General features: G+C 35.8%; 1 protein-coding gene across 1 annotated transcript; it reads right to left on the bottom strand.

Moving 5' to 3' along the window:
* Positions 1 to 643: 643 nt before the first annotated feature.
* Positions 644 to 11,493, bottom strand: LOC108672050. Its single transcript, XM_018159668.2, has 15 exons — positions 11,286 to 11,493; positions 10,841 to 11,004; positions 10,359 to 10,564; positions 9,691 to 9,789; positions 9,147 to 9,285; positions 8,666 to 8,751; positions 7,915 to 8,021; positions 7,313 to 7,415; positions 6,692 to 6,757; positions 5,886 to 6,000; positions 5,244 to 5,362; positions 3,069 to 3,234; positions 2,355 to 2,521; positions 2,103 to 2,212; positions 644 to 1,648 (listed from the first exon to the last, which is right to left on the bottom strand). The coding sequence occupies exons 1-15, from the start codon at positions 11,459 to 11,461 to the stop codon at positions 1,603 to 1,605; spliced, it is 1,869 nt and encodes a 622-aa protein (XP_018015157.2). The 5' UTR covers positions 11,462 to 11,493; the 3' UTR covers positions 644 to 1,602.
* Positions 11,494 to 12,955: the final 1,462 nt, after the last annotated feature.

Genomic DNA, 12,955 nt, shown 5'->3' with positions numbered 1-12,955 from the left:
AAGCAAATAAATTTACGAAATTATCCTTATAAAGTAAAAAAAAATTTATCCTGGAAAAAATAAAATGAAATAAAAATTAGAATAAAAAAATTCCAAGAGACGGATGCAGTGATGAACAAATCAGGTTCCAAGGAGCAGACAATAGGCATGTGGATGCCGAAGTTACACAAAGCCTGTCAGGTCCCAACAATAGGAGTCGCTTTCTTCTTCAAATTAGATCGGTAGCGGCATTATATTTCAAGTTGCATTTAGTCGCGTGCAAGAAATTTCCCATTATCGGTTTTATTTCGCTCTAGTTGACATAAATAGAAGTTTTTTTATAAATCAATAGATCAGTATCCCAGTTAAAAATTAAAATATTTCTCCATGGGCTTAACAGTTCTAGAAGGCTAATATCTCTGAGGGAGCTGGTGGCAAATTCATCAATTTCACATCACGGCACAATAAGCTGATCATCACGCCAGCTACCATGCAACGGTATTAAAATTCAGATTTACCGTCATGAGAAAGTCATCCCTACATCCTAATTGAAACTAGCAGGGCTAGATAATTAAATTCTAATAAACGCTGAAGCAAGACTTAAATGTAAGTGACGCCTAAGTATTAGTAATATATAGAGGACATAGTAAACACAACTAAGTATGCAACATAACCTGAGTGAACGACAGCATGACCACGACGTATTATTGATCGTTAACACTAGTTAGGCGTGCTAAGAATAAATCATATCAAATGCTCAGAAAACATTACAACTAATGAAAAAAATTATAGACAATGTAGTCCAATAATATCACGATCATCATTCACGGCCCAATAAGTCAAAAGAATTATTTAACAATAAGTGAGACATAAGACGATCTAAGTTTAAGACAAATAGAATCGCACGACGAGGCGATATATAAAGTTATACACAACATTGAAGCGTGAATGTGTAAACATAATAAGATAATGCCATTTCTGCTACTCTGTACGCCTACATTCTTACTTTTTGTATGGTTGGCACAATAAACACCTGCTGAAGAATGTATCTAACAGAGGGCTAATTAACTCAACTCGAAAGCTTTCGAAATTATTATGATAATAGGAAACGGTATAATGCCTAGTTTTAGGAACCACACGAAGTCGATTTGATGTACTTTAAAACTTCTTTAGGGATATTGGGAAAAGAAAAATTACAAATAATATTGATAAAGGAATACAAAAGTTTGAAGAACGAAACAAGTTCCAAAACAGACAATTTGCTCTCACTTGAGCTGAATTACTTGCTGTATAATTCATAGCAAAAGCACGGGTAGAGATATTTTTTAATTAACATTAAGATTAAATCGAGAGTTCAGAAATTTCGTAGAATGACAAAAGAATTTTCTAAAAAATAGGATCGATGCAAAAGATGAGGGGCTGTATTTTCAAAAACTTGCTAAAGTACGCTAAGTGATTGGTGCCTTTTGCTTGAAAGGCCGTCAGTGATTGACCGATAAACTTACGCGCTCTAAACTTGTTATGAAAGTACCGCCCCAGATGAGTAGTAAACAGTCGTGTAGAGTGAGCAGAAATGCGTGTGATCGACGAGCAGGAAGCAGCGACGGTTCTCTACTCTGCAGCTCACAAAGGGGAGCTGTAGTTGTTGGCGTCCAGAGCTCGCAAGTAGCTGCGAAAAAGATAACTCAGTTAATCTAACTTCAATTTAGCTTTGTCAATGCATTGAGTGGCTGACATACTCTACTATCACTAGGTAGCGCCATTCCTCTTTAAAGAGTTACTCTCTTCCATCCAGACGGTTGCTATTTTCCGTAAACAGGGTTGTACTATTCTGTAAAGAAAGTTACACGTATAGAGTTAAACTGCTCTCTAAAGAGAGTTACACTGCTCTCTAAAGAGACTTAAACTGCTCTGTAGAGAAAGTTACACAGCTCTCTAAAGAGAGCTAAACTGCTCTGTCGAGAGAGTTTTACTGTTCTCTAAAGACAGTTACACTGCTCTGTAGAGAGTTACACTGCTTCGTAGAAAGAGTTACACTGCCCTGAAAAGAGTTACACTCCTCAATAAAGGATTAGGGTGTACTCTTGTTACCTCTATTTCCTTGCTCAGGCAAGGAATAGTACCTGGGGTTGTATTCTTCAATACGGGCCCTGAAGATGCTCGGACCGATGTCAGTGGACAGCGACGTGAGGCACTGACTGGCGGCTGAGCTGGTCAGGCTGTTCTCACACTCCTGTGCATACAATGAACATTATTACACAGACATATTATACACAATGTTGACTGTGTAATTCTACACTGGATTAATTCATACAAAGGATATTAAATTGCAGTAAAACATTAGTCATGTAGTTTAAACCGAATTTAGTTCACACCAGTGCATAGAACATGTGGTCGATGAAGAGATGGAGGTGAGGCTTGAAGCTTTTCTTGCCAATGCCTTTACAAATGCGAGGCAAGTTCTTGCAGAGCGTCTCTAGGAGCGCCACGTGCTGCGTGTAGTGCCTCGCCCGGCAGCTTTCCGATAACACAGGCAGCAAGTCTGGGAATATTGGAGGCTTTCAAGAAAAATGGTAAAAACTCTGAAAATAATCGTGATTTTCCAACAATTATCACCTGAATTATTTAGTATTCACAAAGCATCGATCGCCACAGGCATATTATTTTTGTTGGGACTTCTATCTGTATTTTCAAACGACTAATTTGCGTCACTTCATGCAGCAAAAAAAACTTGACTACCTATGAGCATAAAAAAATTTGAATTATTTTAAACCTTGAAGTTGGATTTTACACAAGTATATTTCACACATAAGGAAAAACTGACATAAAAATATAAACTCTTTTAAACTTTAAGGAAATAAATTTATCAAAGTTTATTTCACTCCTAAGAGAATTTTCATGAAAAAATTGTCCTAGTTACACCCAGAACCGATTAATGACAGACACGTGCCCCTAATGGCCACCTACGATGGTCAGTTCACCCACCAATGACAGACACGTGCCCCTGATGGCCACCTACGATGGTCAGTTCACCCACCAATGACAGACACGTGCTCCTGATGGCCACCTACGATGGTCAGTTCACCCACCAATGACAGACACGTGCCCCTGATGGCCGCCTACGATGGCCAGCTCCCCCAGGAGCCACACAGCTCCATCAGCAGCCTCCCAGGGCTGCGGGGGGCGGCGGAACCTGCAGTCGGAGCACCCGCCCCCGCGGCCCATCTTGGGGGCCAGCGACCCGCACGAGTACATCTAGCGGGGGAAATGTTGAAAATTTTCAGAGATTAATAACTTAACAGATAAGGTTAAATTATTAGGTTATATTAATTATTAATAACGTTAAGTTATAGTAACAACGTTAAGTTATAGTAATAACGTTAAGTTATAGTAATAACGTTAAGTTATATTAATAACTTGACAGATTTCTAACTTTGAAACTAAAATTGACCAAGGTTAGGTGACTAAGGTTAGTTAGAGCACACTTTCAAAGCAAGAACAATAATATAATGATGAAAAAAAATTGAAGAGAATTTTGACAAATTTGAAACTGATTAAATTAAACGGCATCAGTGGCCTAGGTTAGTTAGAGCACACTTTCAAAGCAAGAACAATAATATAATGATGAAAATACAAAGAAAAAATTTAAAGAGTCGACAAATTTGAAACTGATTAAATTAAACGGCGCCAATGGCCTGGTTCAGGTAATGTCAACTTCCATTGCAAGAACACTGCCGTAATAATGTAGATACAAATACCCTTAGAAGCGTCATTACAAGGATATTGGATGAGTAGATTTGTCATCACCGCTAGACAGTTTACAAAAAAAAACTAACCAATATCTTTCCAGTGTGAATAAAATGAGCAGCAAGAATAGTTTATGCGTCAATATTGGTCTCACTCGCTCACTAAAATAGCTCGACTTAGGTATCACAAACCTTCATAATAATTTTCAACACTCAAAATAATTAAATGTAAAGCATCAAAAAGCGCAGTAGTATCTCTCATATGTCGCGTCTATTCCTTCATATAACTTAAATTATCAATTACCTGGAACTGTATGCCAAGAGCATAATGATAATGGACTAATAATGCATAATATTGGTCTCCCGTATATGATGAGGTAGTAGCTTACAAAAAACGAATTGTAAACACAGAAATTTCTGAGTAACAATTTTTGTTGCTGGTTTTCCATTACCCATTACTACTCTGAAGTGGATAACGTTTGATGGATGTTATAGAAATTAATTCATAGCATGAGCGAGTCACACTCACACGAGTGAATTTCCCATGTAGGTGTGGACCTGCGAACCTGAGTGTATTGATAATTTACAGGTTGGACCAGTGAACCTGAGTTTCTTGATAATTTCCAGGTTGGAAAATCGAACCTGAGTGTCTTAATTATTTACAGGTTTAACCTGCTGACCTGCTTGTCCTCATGCAGGCTGATGTCGTTGTCGCGTCTCTGCTTGACGACGCCGTAAGTTGCAGGTCCGGACTGCAGGTCACCGTACAGCTCCGTCTCGCTGCTCTGATTAACTACACCTGCACCGTACAAATAAACATAAGTTACACATCTGGTAACATAAGTTACACATCTGGTAACATAAGTTACACAAGTGGCAAACATAAGTTACACATCTGGCAAACACAAGTTACACATCTGGCAAACAAAAGTTACACATCTGGCAAACAAAAGTTACACATCTGGCAAACACAAGTTACACATCTGGCAAACAAAAGTTACACATCTGGCAAACAAAAGTTACACATCTGGCAAACACAAGTTAAACATGCAGCAAACAATGGAATGTAACCCTTCCTAATATTCGAGGAAGCAATGTAGCAGTGTCAACTCGAATTTCAACTCAAAAAGCAACATACAATTATCCCGTTCATATGAAACGAGTTTACTTTTAATGTAATAACCTCTTGATTGGGACTTCTTAAATAACTTGCCATCCAATTTTAATGTAATCGTGATTGAATACTTCATAATTACTGAATCAGGAGCATCACCCATAACACCAGACTAGCCTTATTAGAAAGTTCGGAAATCATTTGTCATTAATTTTAAATGCAATCGTGATAAAATTGGTTTTCCGTTACCTACTATTACTGCTCTGAAGTGGACAACGTTTGATAGATGTTATAGAAAGTGATTCATAGCATGAGCGAGTCACACTCACAAGAGTAAATTTGCTGTGTAAGTGTGGACCTGCGAACCTGAGTGTCTTGATAATTTACAGGTTGAACCTGCTGACCTGCTTGTCCTCGTGCAGGCTGATGTCGTTGTCGCGTCTCTGCTTGACGACGCCGTAGGTTGCAGGTCCGGACTGCAAGTCACCGTACCGCTCCGTCTCGCTGCTCTGATTGACTACACCTGCACCATACAAACAAACATAAGTTACACATTTGACAAACATAAGTTACACATCAGGTAAATAAAGTTACACATCTGTGAAACACATGTTAAACATGTAGCAAACATTGCAATGAAACCCTTCCTAATATTCGAGGGAGCAATGTAGCAGTGTCACCTCAAATTTCAACTCAAAAAGCAACATATAATTATCCGTTGATATGAAATGAGTGTACTTTTAATGTAATATCTTGATTGCGACTTCTCTAATAACTTGCCATCCAATTTTAATTTAATCATGATTAAATACTTCATACTTACTGAATCAGGAGCATCACTCACGACACCAGACTCGCCTTCTTGGAAGTTCCAAAATCGTTTGTTATCAATTTTAAATGCAATCGTGATTAAATACTCTGTATGTATATTGATTGCTCGCCTTATTGGAAGTTCCGAAATCGTTTGCCATTCGTTTTAAATGAAAATGCAATTAAATAATACTAATTAAATGTATATAATTACAAGACCAGTAGCAGGCACTCGCCTTGCAGCCTCTCCTTCAGGAGCGGCACAACCTTGGCCAGAGCGTCCCCAGCGTACGCCTGCACCACGTGCCCTAGTGCCACGGCCGCGCCCTGACGCACGCTTGGTATACTGTCCTGCCATTTAAATAATATTATATTACATATTATAATAATAAATGATATCACAGCATCAATGAAATAAATATTATATATAATAGCTCGTCTACACCAATTGACCTAGCGCCAAGACATCGCCCTGACGCACGCTCGGTATGCTGTCCTGCCAAATAAATAATATAATGTTGAATATCATAGTAATAAAATAATATCATACTATCAAAATATTAAATATTATATTTAATAATACGTCTACACGAATTGACCTAGCGCCACGGCCGCGCCCTGACACATGCTAAGTTATTAATGATAAGATTTGAGAGTTAACCTGCCCTGAAAGTTATTAATGATAAGATTTGAGAGTTAACCAGCCCTGCAAGTTATTAATCATAAGATTTGAGAGTTAACCTGCCCTGCAAGTTATTAATTAGAAGATTTGAGAGTTAACCTGCCCTGCAAGTTATTAATGATAAAATTTGAGAGTTAACCTGCCCTGCAAGTTATTAATGATAAGATTTGAGAGTTAACCTGCCCCGCAAGTCTCGAATTAATTAGAAGATTTGAGAGTTAACCTGGCCTGCAAGTCTCGTATTAATTAGAAGATTTGAGAATTACCCTGCTCTGCAAGTTATTACCTAATGTTAAGATTTGAGAGATAACCTGCCCTTCAAGTTATTATTGACGAGATTCGAGGCAAGAAGCAACTGACCTGCAAGTTATCAAAGAAGAGCGGGTACAGCTGAGGCATGGTGAAGCTGGCCTCCTCAGGGAAGCTCTGCACTCTCCAACTTTACACAAGTGTGCAAAATTTCAGGTCGATAGGATAAGTAGAAGTGTATTAAATTTCGATTACAAGATTTGTAGCAGACAGACAGACAGACAGACAGACAAGAAGTGAAGTTAAAGAGAAGTGTTGTAAAATAGAAGAAATATACATTTTTCCGGCAATAATGCACTCACATACATGAGCAATAGAAGAGATTTAGAAATAAATTTGTATTTAAAATGAAAATAATGTTGGAACAAACTTTTTAATTATCATCTCGTGAACAGCGTCTGAGAATTATTTTATTCAAGAGACATTTACAGACCAATCATAGGAAAGTAGAAATTCAACAGAGACGTATTACAATTTTACAAACCAATTGATGTATCAATAAAATAGTTTTATCTCAATTACAAATTACAGGGCTCGTCTCATAATTCAATAAAAGTTTTGAATGATGTTTTGACAGGTAGAGGCCTTGAGACAAAAATTTAACGTCTTTGGTGGGGATATTTCCTGTAAAATACTCATGAAAGAGAGTTACTCACGTTACTCATCACTCACCACATGCTCCATGTACTGCAGCACCAAAGCCTTGCCCTCCGTCCCGGTCACCTGACGCCACGTCTCCTGAGAGTACAAACGCACTCCCTCCGCTACGTAGTACCTAAGGTGTACATAAATTAATGATTATTAATTATATATCAAATACTACAAAACTTCATACACTATTATCATTATTGCCATTGATGGAATTATTTACTGCGTTCATGCTAGAAAATCGTTCTGAAAAAGAAGCATCCTTGAGATGAAAATATATAATTAGGTACATTAATTAGTTCTGAAAGTAAGTTCATTATTAAATGTATAACAACAGATTTTTCATTAACTGCTTCTGGATATTCACAGACACTAGGATCGAACAAAACATCCATTGTGACAAAATTCCCATACTTAATTTTGTGAAATGATTGGTAAAATTAGAGTAAAAGCAATAACATAAAAATAATAAATAATAGGAATTATTTCTTCAATCAGAATTTAACCTCCATTTCATAACTCTTCTCTCTACATAATGCATAGTTAATAGAAATGAACGAGAAAAGGATCATAACTTTTTTAATACATTATACGCAGCGTAAAAAAAAAACACAGAAAGGAGTTACCTATTGAGGCAAATTCTAGGCAGCAATGCGGGGTACGCAGAATGTCGAGACGAGGCAGACAAATTGGTCAGGAACTTGCGGCTGGCGATGCTGGCAGCGAGCCTCACCTGTTCACGGGTTAACATGAAGATGTTTGTGGCAGTGAACCACTTGCACACCATAATTATCAGATGTCTAATCTCAACAAAATTATCATGAACTTATCATGAATAATATGAAATGAATAGGGTTCAATGCGAATAAGTTCATCAAACACGAGTTCAAATAGTTAAGACCTACATCCTCAAAAACATGAAATGGACAGTCAAAAACTGAATGATCTGAACGAAACTGGGAAGCAATTTTTTTTACAAATAACCTGAAGACCAGAAACATGCTCACAATTTTGTAATTTCTGTTAAGAATTCAATGGAATAAAAAATTTACTCAGAAATCACAAACAAAATAGAACTTATTACCATTACTTATTCACATTGTGCCAAGAGTTACAAAAGTTATAATCTTTTTGATATGTATTCTGCAAATATATAATACATAATATCAAATATATAGTATTTTATAATATATAATATCTCTCCATGGAAGCTATATTTCATTTCAAAATATTGCATTTTGGATAATCAAGAAACGTGATGATCATTACGTTTTGGATTACGTTTATGAAAATATACAACGAGTATATTTTCCACCACGTTGGGTGGAAAGTGTAGAAAAGAAAACGATGACAAATTCAGACAAATTCAATAATCACCTGACTCCAGTTATCAGCAAGACCAAGTGCAAGGTGCTGCACCAAGACGCTGCCGTGGCAGCTCAGCACTGAGTCCGAAAACTCCTCTGCAACAAAATAAATAATGACACTGTTGCATGCTGAAGTTGAATGAAAGCAGCGTATCTACGGTCACATCATGTTAAATTACCTAACATGTCGTAATACAAAGGTATAATAACTTGTTAAACAAGGCAATAAAAATCAATATAAGGTAAAACAATCTGGAGAAATCAGAAAATATTTCAAGGCATGAAATAAATTTTTCACAAGTTAGGCCGCAAAAATTATTGAACCATTAATTAATATTACAGTTTAACAAGCATTTTGAAAACAAATGTATTAATTCGGCCAACGTTTTGGTTGAGGTATAAATTATAGTACCAGTAATTAATATCGAAGTATGACGAGCATATTGGAAGCTAATATAAAAGTAAAGCCAACATTATAAGTGAGGTCTAACCTTCAAAGTTACAGGAAACGAGTGCAGCACACACACCAAAGCCCGTCTCCCGGACGAACCTATTGGGGTGCTGTAGCGTGGAAAGTATGAGCATAACAAGCTCCTCGTCGCACATTCTAGCAAAATGGGAACCACTTCCCTGCAAGTAGCAGCCAAATTTAAGAACAAATAGCAATTTTTTTTTAAACTTTGTTTGTAGCGCAAATCTTCCTAACATCCCATTCTTTCACAATAATGGAAATGCTGCAAACGTGTATTTCAATAATATGACAGAACACAAAAACTGTGCAATTGAGGATTGTCAGTGTTTTTAATGATAGCAACTATAAATAATACAAATCATTGAAGTGCAGTATGAAAAAAATCTAATCATAGCTTCATTTTAATTCAAGTGTGTGAAATACCGTACATATTGTGAATAAACGTACATATAAATTCAGACAATCTGACATGTGAATTGGCACAGATAAGTGACAATCATTAGAAAAAATTAAAATATTTTAGCCTTCAAAAATCCTATACTAAATAATAGTGTAAATATTACCTCAATCATTTGCTGGAGAGCATTGAGGCTGGACTCGAGGTTGCGCCAGCCTGCAGTGTCATGGAATATCTGCTTTGCGTCGCTGCTGTTGCTCATGCGCTGGAACAAATAAGTTCCTTGTCATCATACTCACTGATTTTTGGAATAAATAACTATCAGATGGAATAAATAACTATCTTATTGAGACTTGCTGGTTTTGATTTTTTTAACAAGGTTAAAGATCTTATAAATTTAAATTAAAGAAAGCTTCAGATCTGTCAAACACATGTCCTGTGAATTTGTTAACTACTTTAATACTGAACTAACCATGGTAATATATACATACCTACTTCACAATGTCTTACAATGATCATGCAGTAAATATTAGTTTGCAAGATATAATTATTGAATGAATTTAATATCTGTGATTTCTTAACAACACTAAAACTTTTAATGAATTTGAAATTAGAGTAATATATAATAAACTTATATTCAGAGCAGATCCTCTCTGCATCCAGAAAATGAAGAAGTCAAGTAATATGTATACATGTATCTATTTGCTCAATAGGAATCTTTTTGTCTAATTCGGAAGGATGCATTTTTTATGATAATTTTCAATCATAATTCTCTCGGCATTCAAGCATTCTTTCCATTCAGATACCATTAAAGAATTATGTTCTATAACTGACCCGTTCTCGAGCAGCTGCATTGACAAGCTTATGCTTGAGCTGCTCCAAAGTCACTCCAGCTCCAGCATCATGCCCTCCTTCCAATGGCTCATCCGACTCCAATAACTGACGTTCCAGGTTATTACGGACCAAATCCATTACCATGGATCTGCTTAGAACAAACGTCTCCCCCATATCCTGGGAGCACATGGCTCCAAGAAGACATCCTGAATGGAAGGAGGCTTGTTTGAAAGGTCATATTGTGCAATAATGATTTTTGGCCATATTAAATAATTATGACTCAAGCTTTTGAAACAGAAGAATATTATAATATTTTGTTAATTAAATTCATAATTAAGCTTTAGTTATTGGAATGGTAACTTATATTTTGAATTATACACTGATTTCCAATATTAACATTGCTCTACATGTAAATAAACAAAAAATTTCAAGAATTAAACTCATGACACCAAACTGTAATAATTAATGGTCATGAAGCTCACCAGCAGAAAGCCTCACACGGGCCTCAGGATCAACAAGCAAATTCTGTGCTTGGCTCCTCATCCTCTGCCAGTTGTTCTCTAGTTCACTTTTGCTGCATAGACTGGGGCTTGCACTCACCATCATCTGCAGAGTCTCCAGAGAACCATGTTTACTTTCCCATGGACTGGAACCAAACAACATCATTGGTGCATATTTAGACACAGATTAATACAAGTATTAACACATAATATATAATTTCAAACTTGAATAGCATGAAGAATTTTTCAGTGGTACATCACAAAAAAATTTTTTTAATCAAACTGTAGAATCTCACTTTCAGAACCAACAAATTCAATGTAAAATTTGCATGGTAACTTATACATTGCAAATAATTTTTCTCAATGCAAATGTAAGAAAACAAATATATTGATTTAACTCCAATAAAAAATACTTCTCATTGCCTACCTCTCATTATTTTCAATTATATCCAGCAAGCAGGTGATCAAGGTTCCTTGTGCTGTGGGTGAGAGAGTAGGAAGAGCAGACTTGACCTGCACGAGACCTCGGTCACGCAATAATTTCTGTTGTGCACATATGACATCCAGCAACTTTTGGACATCTTCATTATGTGTATCACTCATTTTAACTAAAGCAAGATATTATTTATTCCTTTCTGAAACAATAAAAATTTCATAACAATAATCACCCGATAGTCATAATCAAACCTAGTAATAAAAATAATTAATTCCATCTTCAATATCTTGAAGAAAAATTTGAAACGCATGAAAAGACAAAAGGAAATTCTACTGTCAATTATTATGAGGGTTAATTGGTAGTGAGTACATATTGTTGAGTGGATTTCTATTGCATTTGCATTGCCAGGAAGTAAAAATTTTTATCTAGGGGTCCTTGCAAACCACTTTTCTATTAAGTAAAAAACTCAAATACCTTTTCATCTCACATTTTTATCATTTGACGACATTATTAATTGCTTCTACTTTGTGGGTTACCATCAGGATAGAAAGTAACCTATGGTGAAGAAACTGAAGCAATGGGAGTGAAGTAATGTAGACAGAATACAATATTGTATGAGAGTTATATACATACTTGGAAGCTTGAGTGCAATAGATAGACCAATGGATGTGTTCATGCACATTCGAATACCATACCCATTTGAGTATATACCAGATGCATGAATGTAATCTTGCACAAATTCCATGCAGGAAAAAAAAGCCTCAAAACCTTATGCATGTATCCAGTGTTTGCTGATCATTTATTGATCAAGTTAAGAGGTAACTTGGTTTTACACAATTGCATTGTTGGCTCAAGTAATTATTTCTTGATGATTGATAACCCATTAATATTTCATCAATAAGATATTTATTTTCCAGATACACATTAATTTGAGTGCCAGTGGACTACACATATTTCAAAGCAGTGCAAATGTCTGCAGACTACTTTTATTTTTAGATTTTGCTAGCAATATTTAGGTTCTATTATAGAACAACCACTCGAGTAAGTTAAGAGGTAACTCAAATGACATTGATGGTACATTCTTTAATACTTGGATGCACTTCATAAATTTAATTATCAACAGCAGTCAGCAGGTGAGCTAGATAAAGAATTGTGAGTGAAGTGATAAAAAAAATTTTCCAAAATATATTAATAATGTAGGCTTTCAAATATAGGTACAGAATTATTTTAATATTGCTATAAAGTTTTGGTTCAGATTGGTTTATACTCTATAAAATGGTTCAAGTCTATTTAACCCTTTCACGGGTAAGTTACCATATATGATCACTTGAAATTGCGTCACAAAAAGCCTCACCACGGCTTCCTGTTTGTTTTTGAGGCATCCTTATAATGCCTCAGTCAATCAATAATTATCTGACCATCGTTCTATCTATAGCATCACCAGCTGCAAAGTCCACAAATGGAAATATGATCATTTAAATGAAGGTTTTGACTCGGACAATGGAATTGACGCTCTTTCCGCATTTTCTTCAAAATTTGGAAGTATCAATATATATATTTATTTAATTTGGCAACTTGATTAAATTTAATCAAATTAAATTTTTATGTTTCTAATTTTTAATTTGCATCAACTGAATTTTATTTATAAAGATAAATTTTGT

The sequence above is a fragment of the Hyalella azteca genome, unplaced genomic scaffold, assembly GCF_000764305.2.
Source record: "Hyalella azteca isolate HAZT.00-mixed unplaced genomic scaffold, Hazt_2.0.2 contig7039, whole genome shotgun sequence".
Taxonomy (NCBI): Eukaryota; Metazoa; Arthropoda; class Malacostraca; order Amphipoda; family Hyalellidae; genus Hyalella; species Hyalella azteca.
This window is presented reverse-complemented; position numbering and strand designations above follow the sequence as displayed.

Coding starts and splice junctions, on each gene's coding strand:
- LOC108672050 (XM_018159668.2), bottom strand. CDS start 11,461: ATGAGTGATACACATAATGAAGATGTCCAAAAGTTGCTGGATGTCATA. Junction 8,752..9,146: donor CGTTTCCTGTAACTTTGAAG/GTTAGACCTCAC, acceptor ATTTTGTTGCAG/AGGAGTTTTCGGACTCAGTG. Junction 8,022..8,665: donor TTGCTGATAACTGGAGTCAG/GTGATTATTGAA, acceptor ACCCGTGAACAG/GTGAGGCTCGCTGCCAGCAT.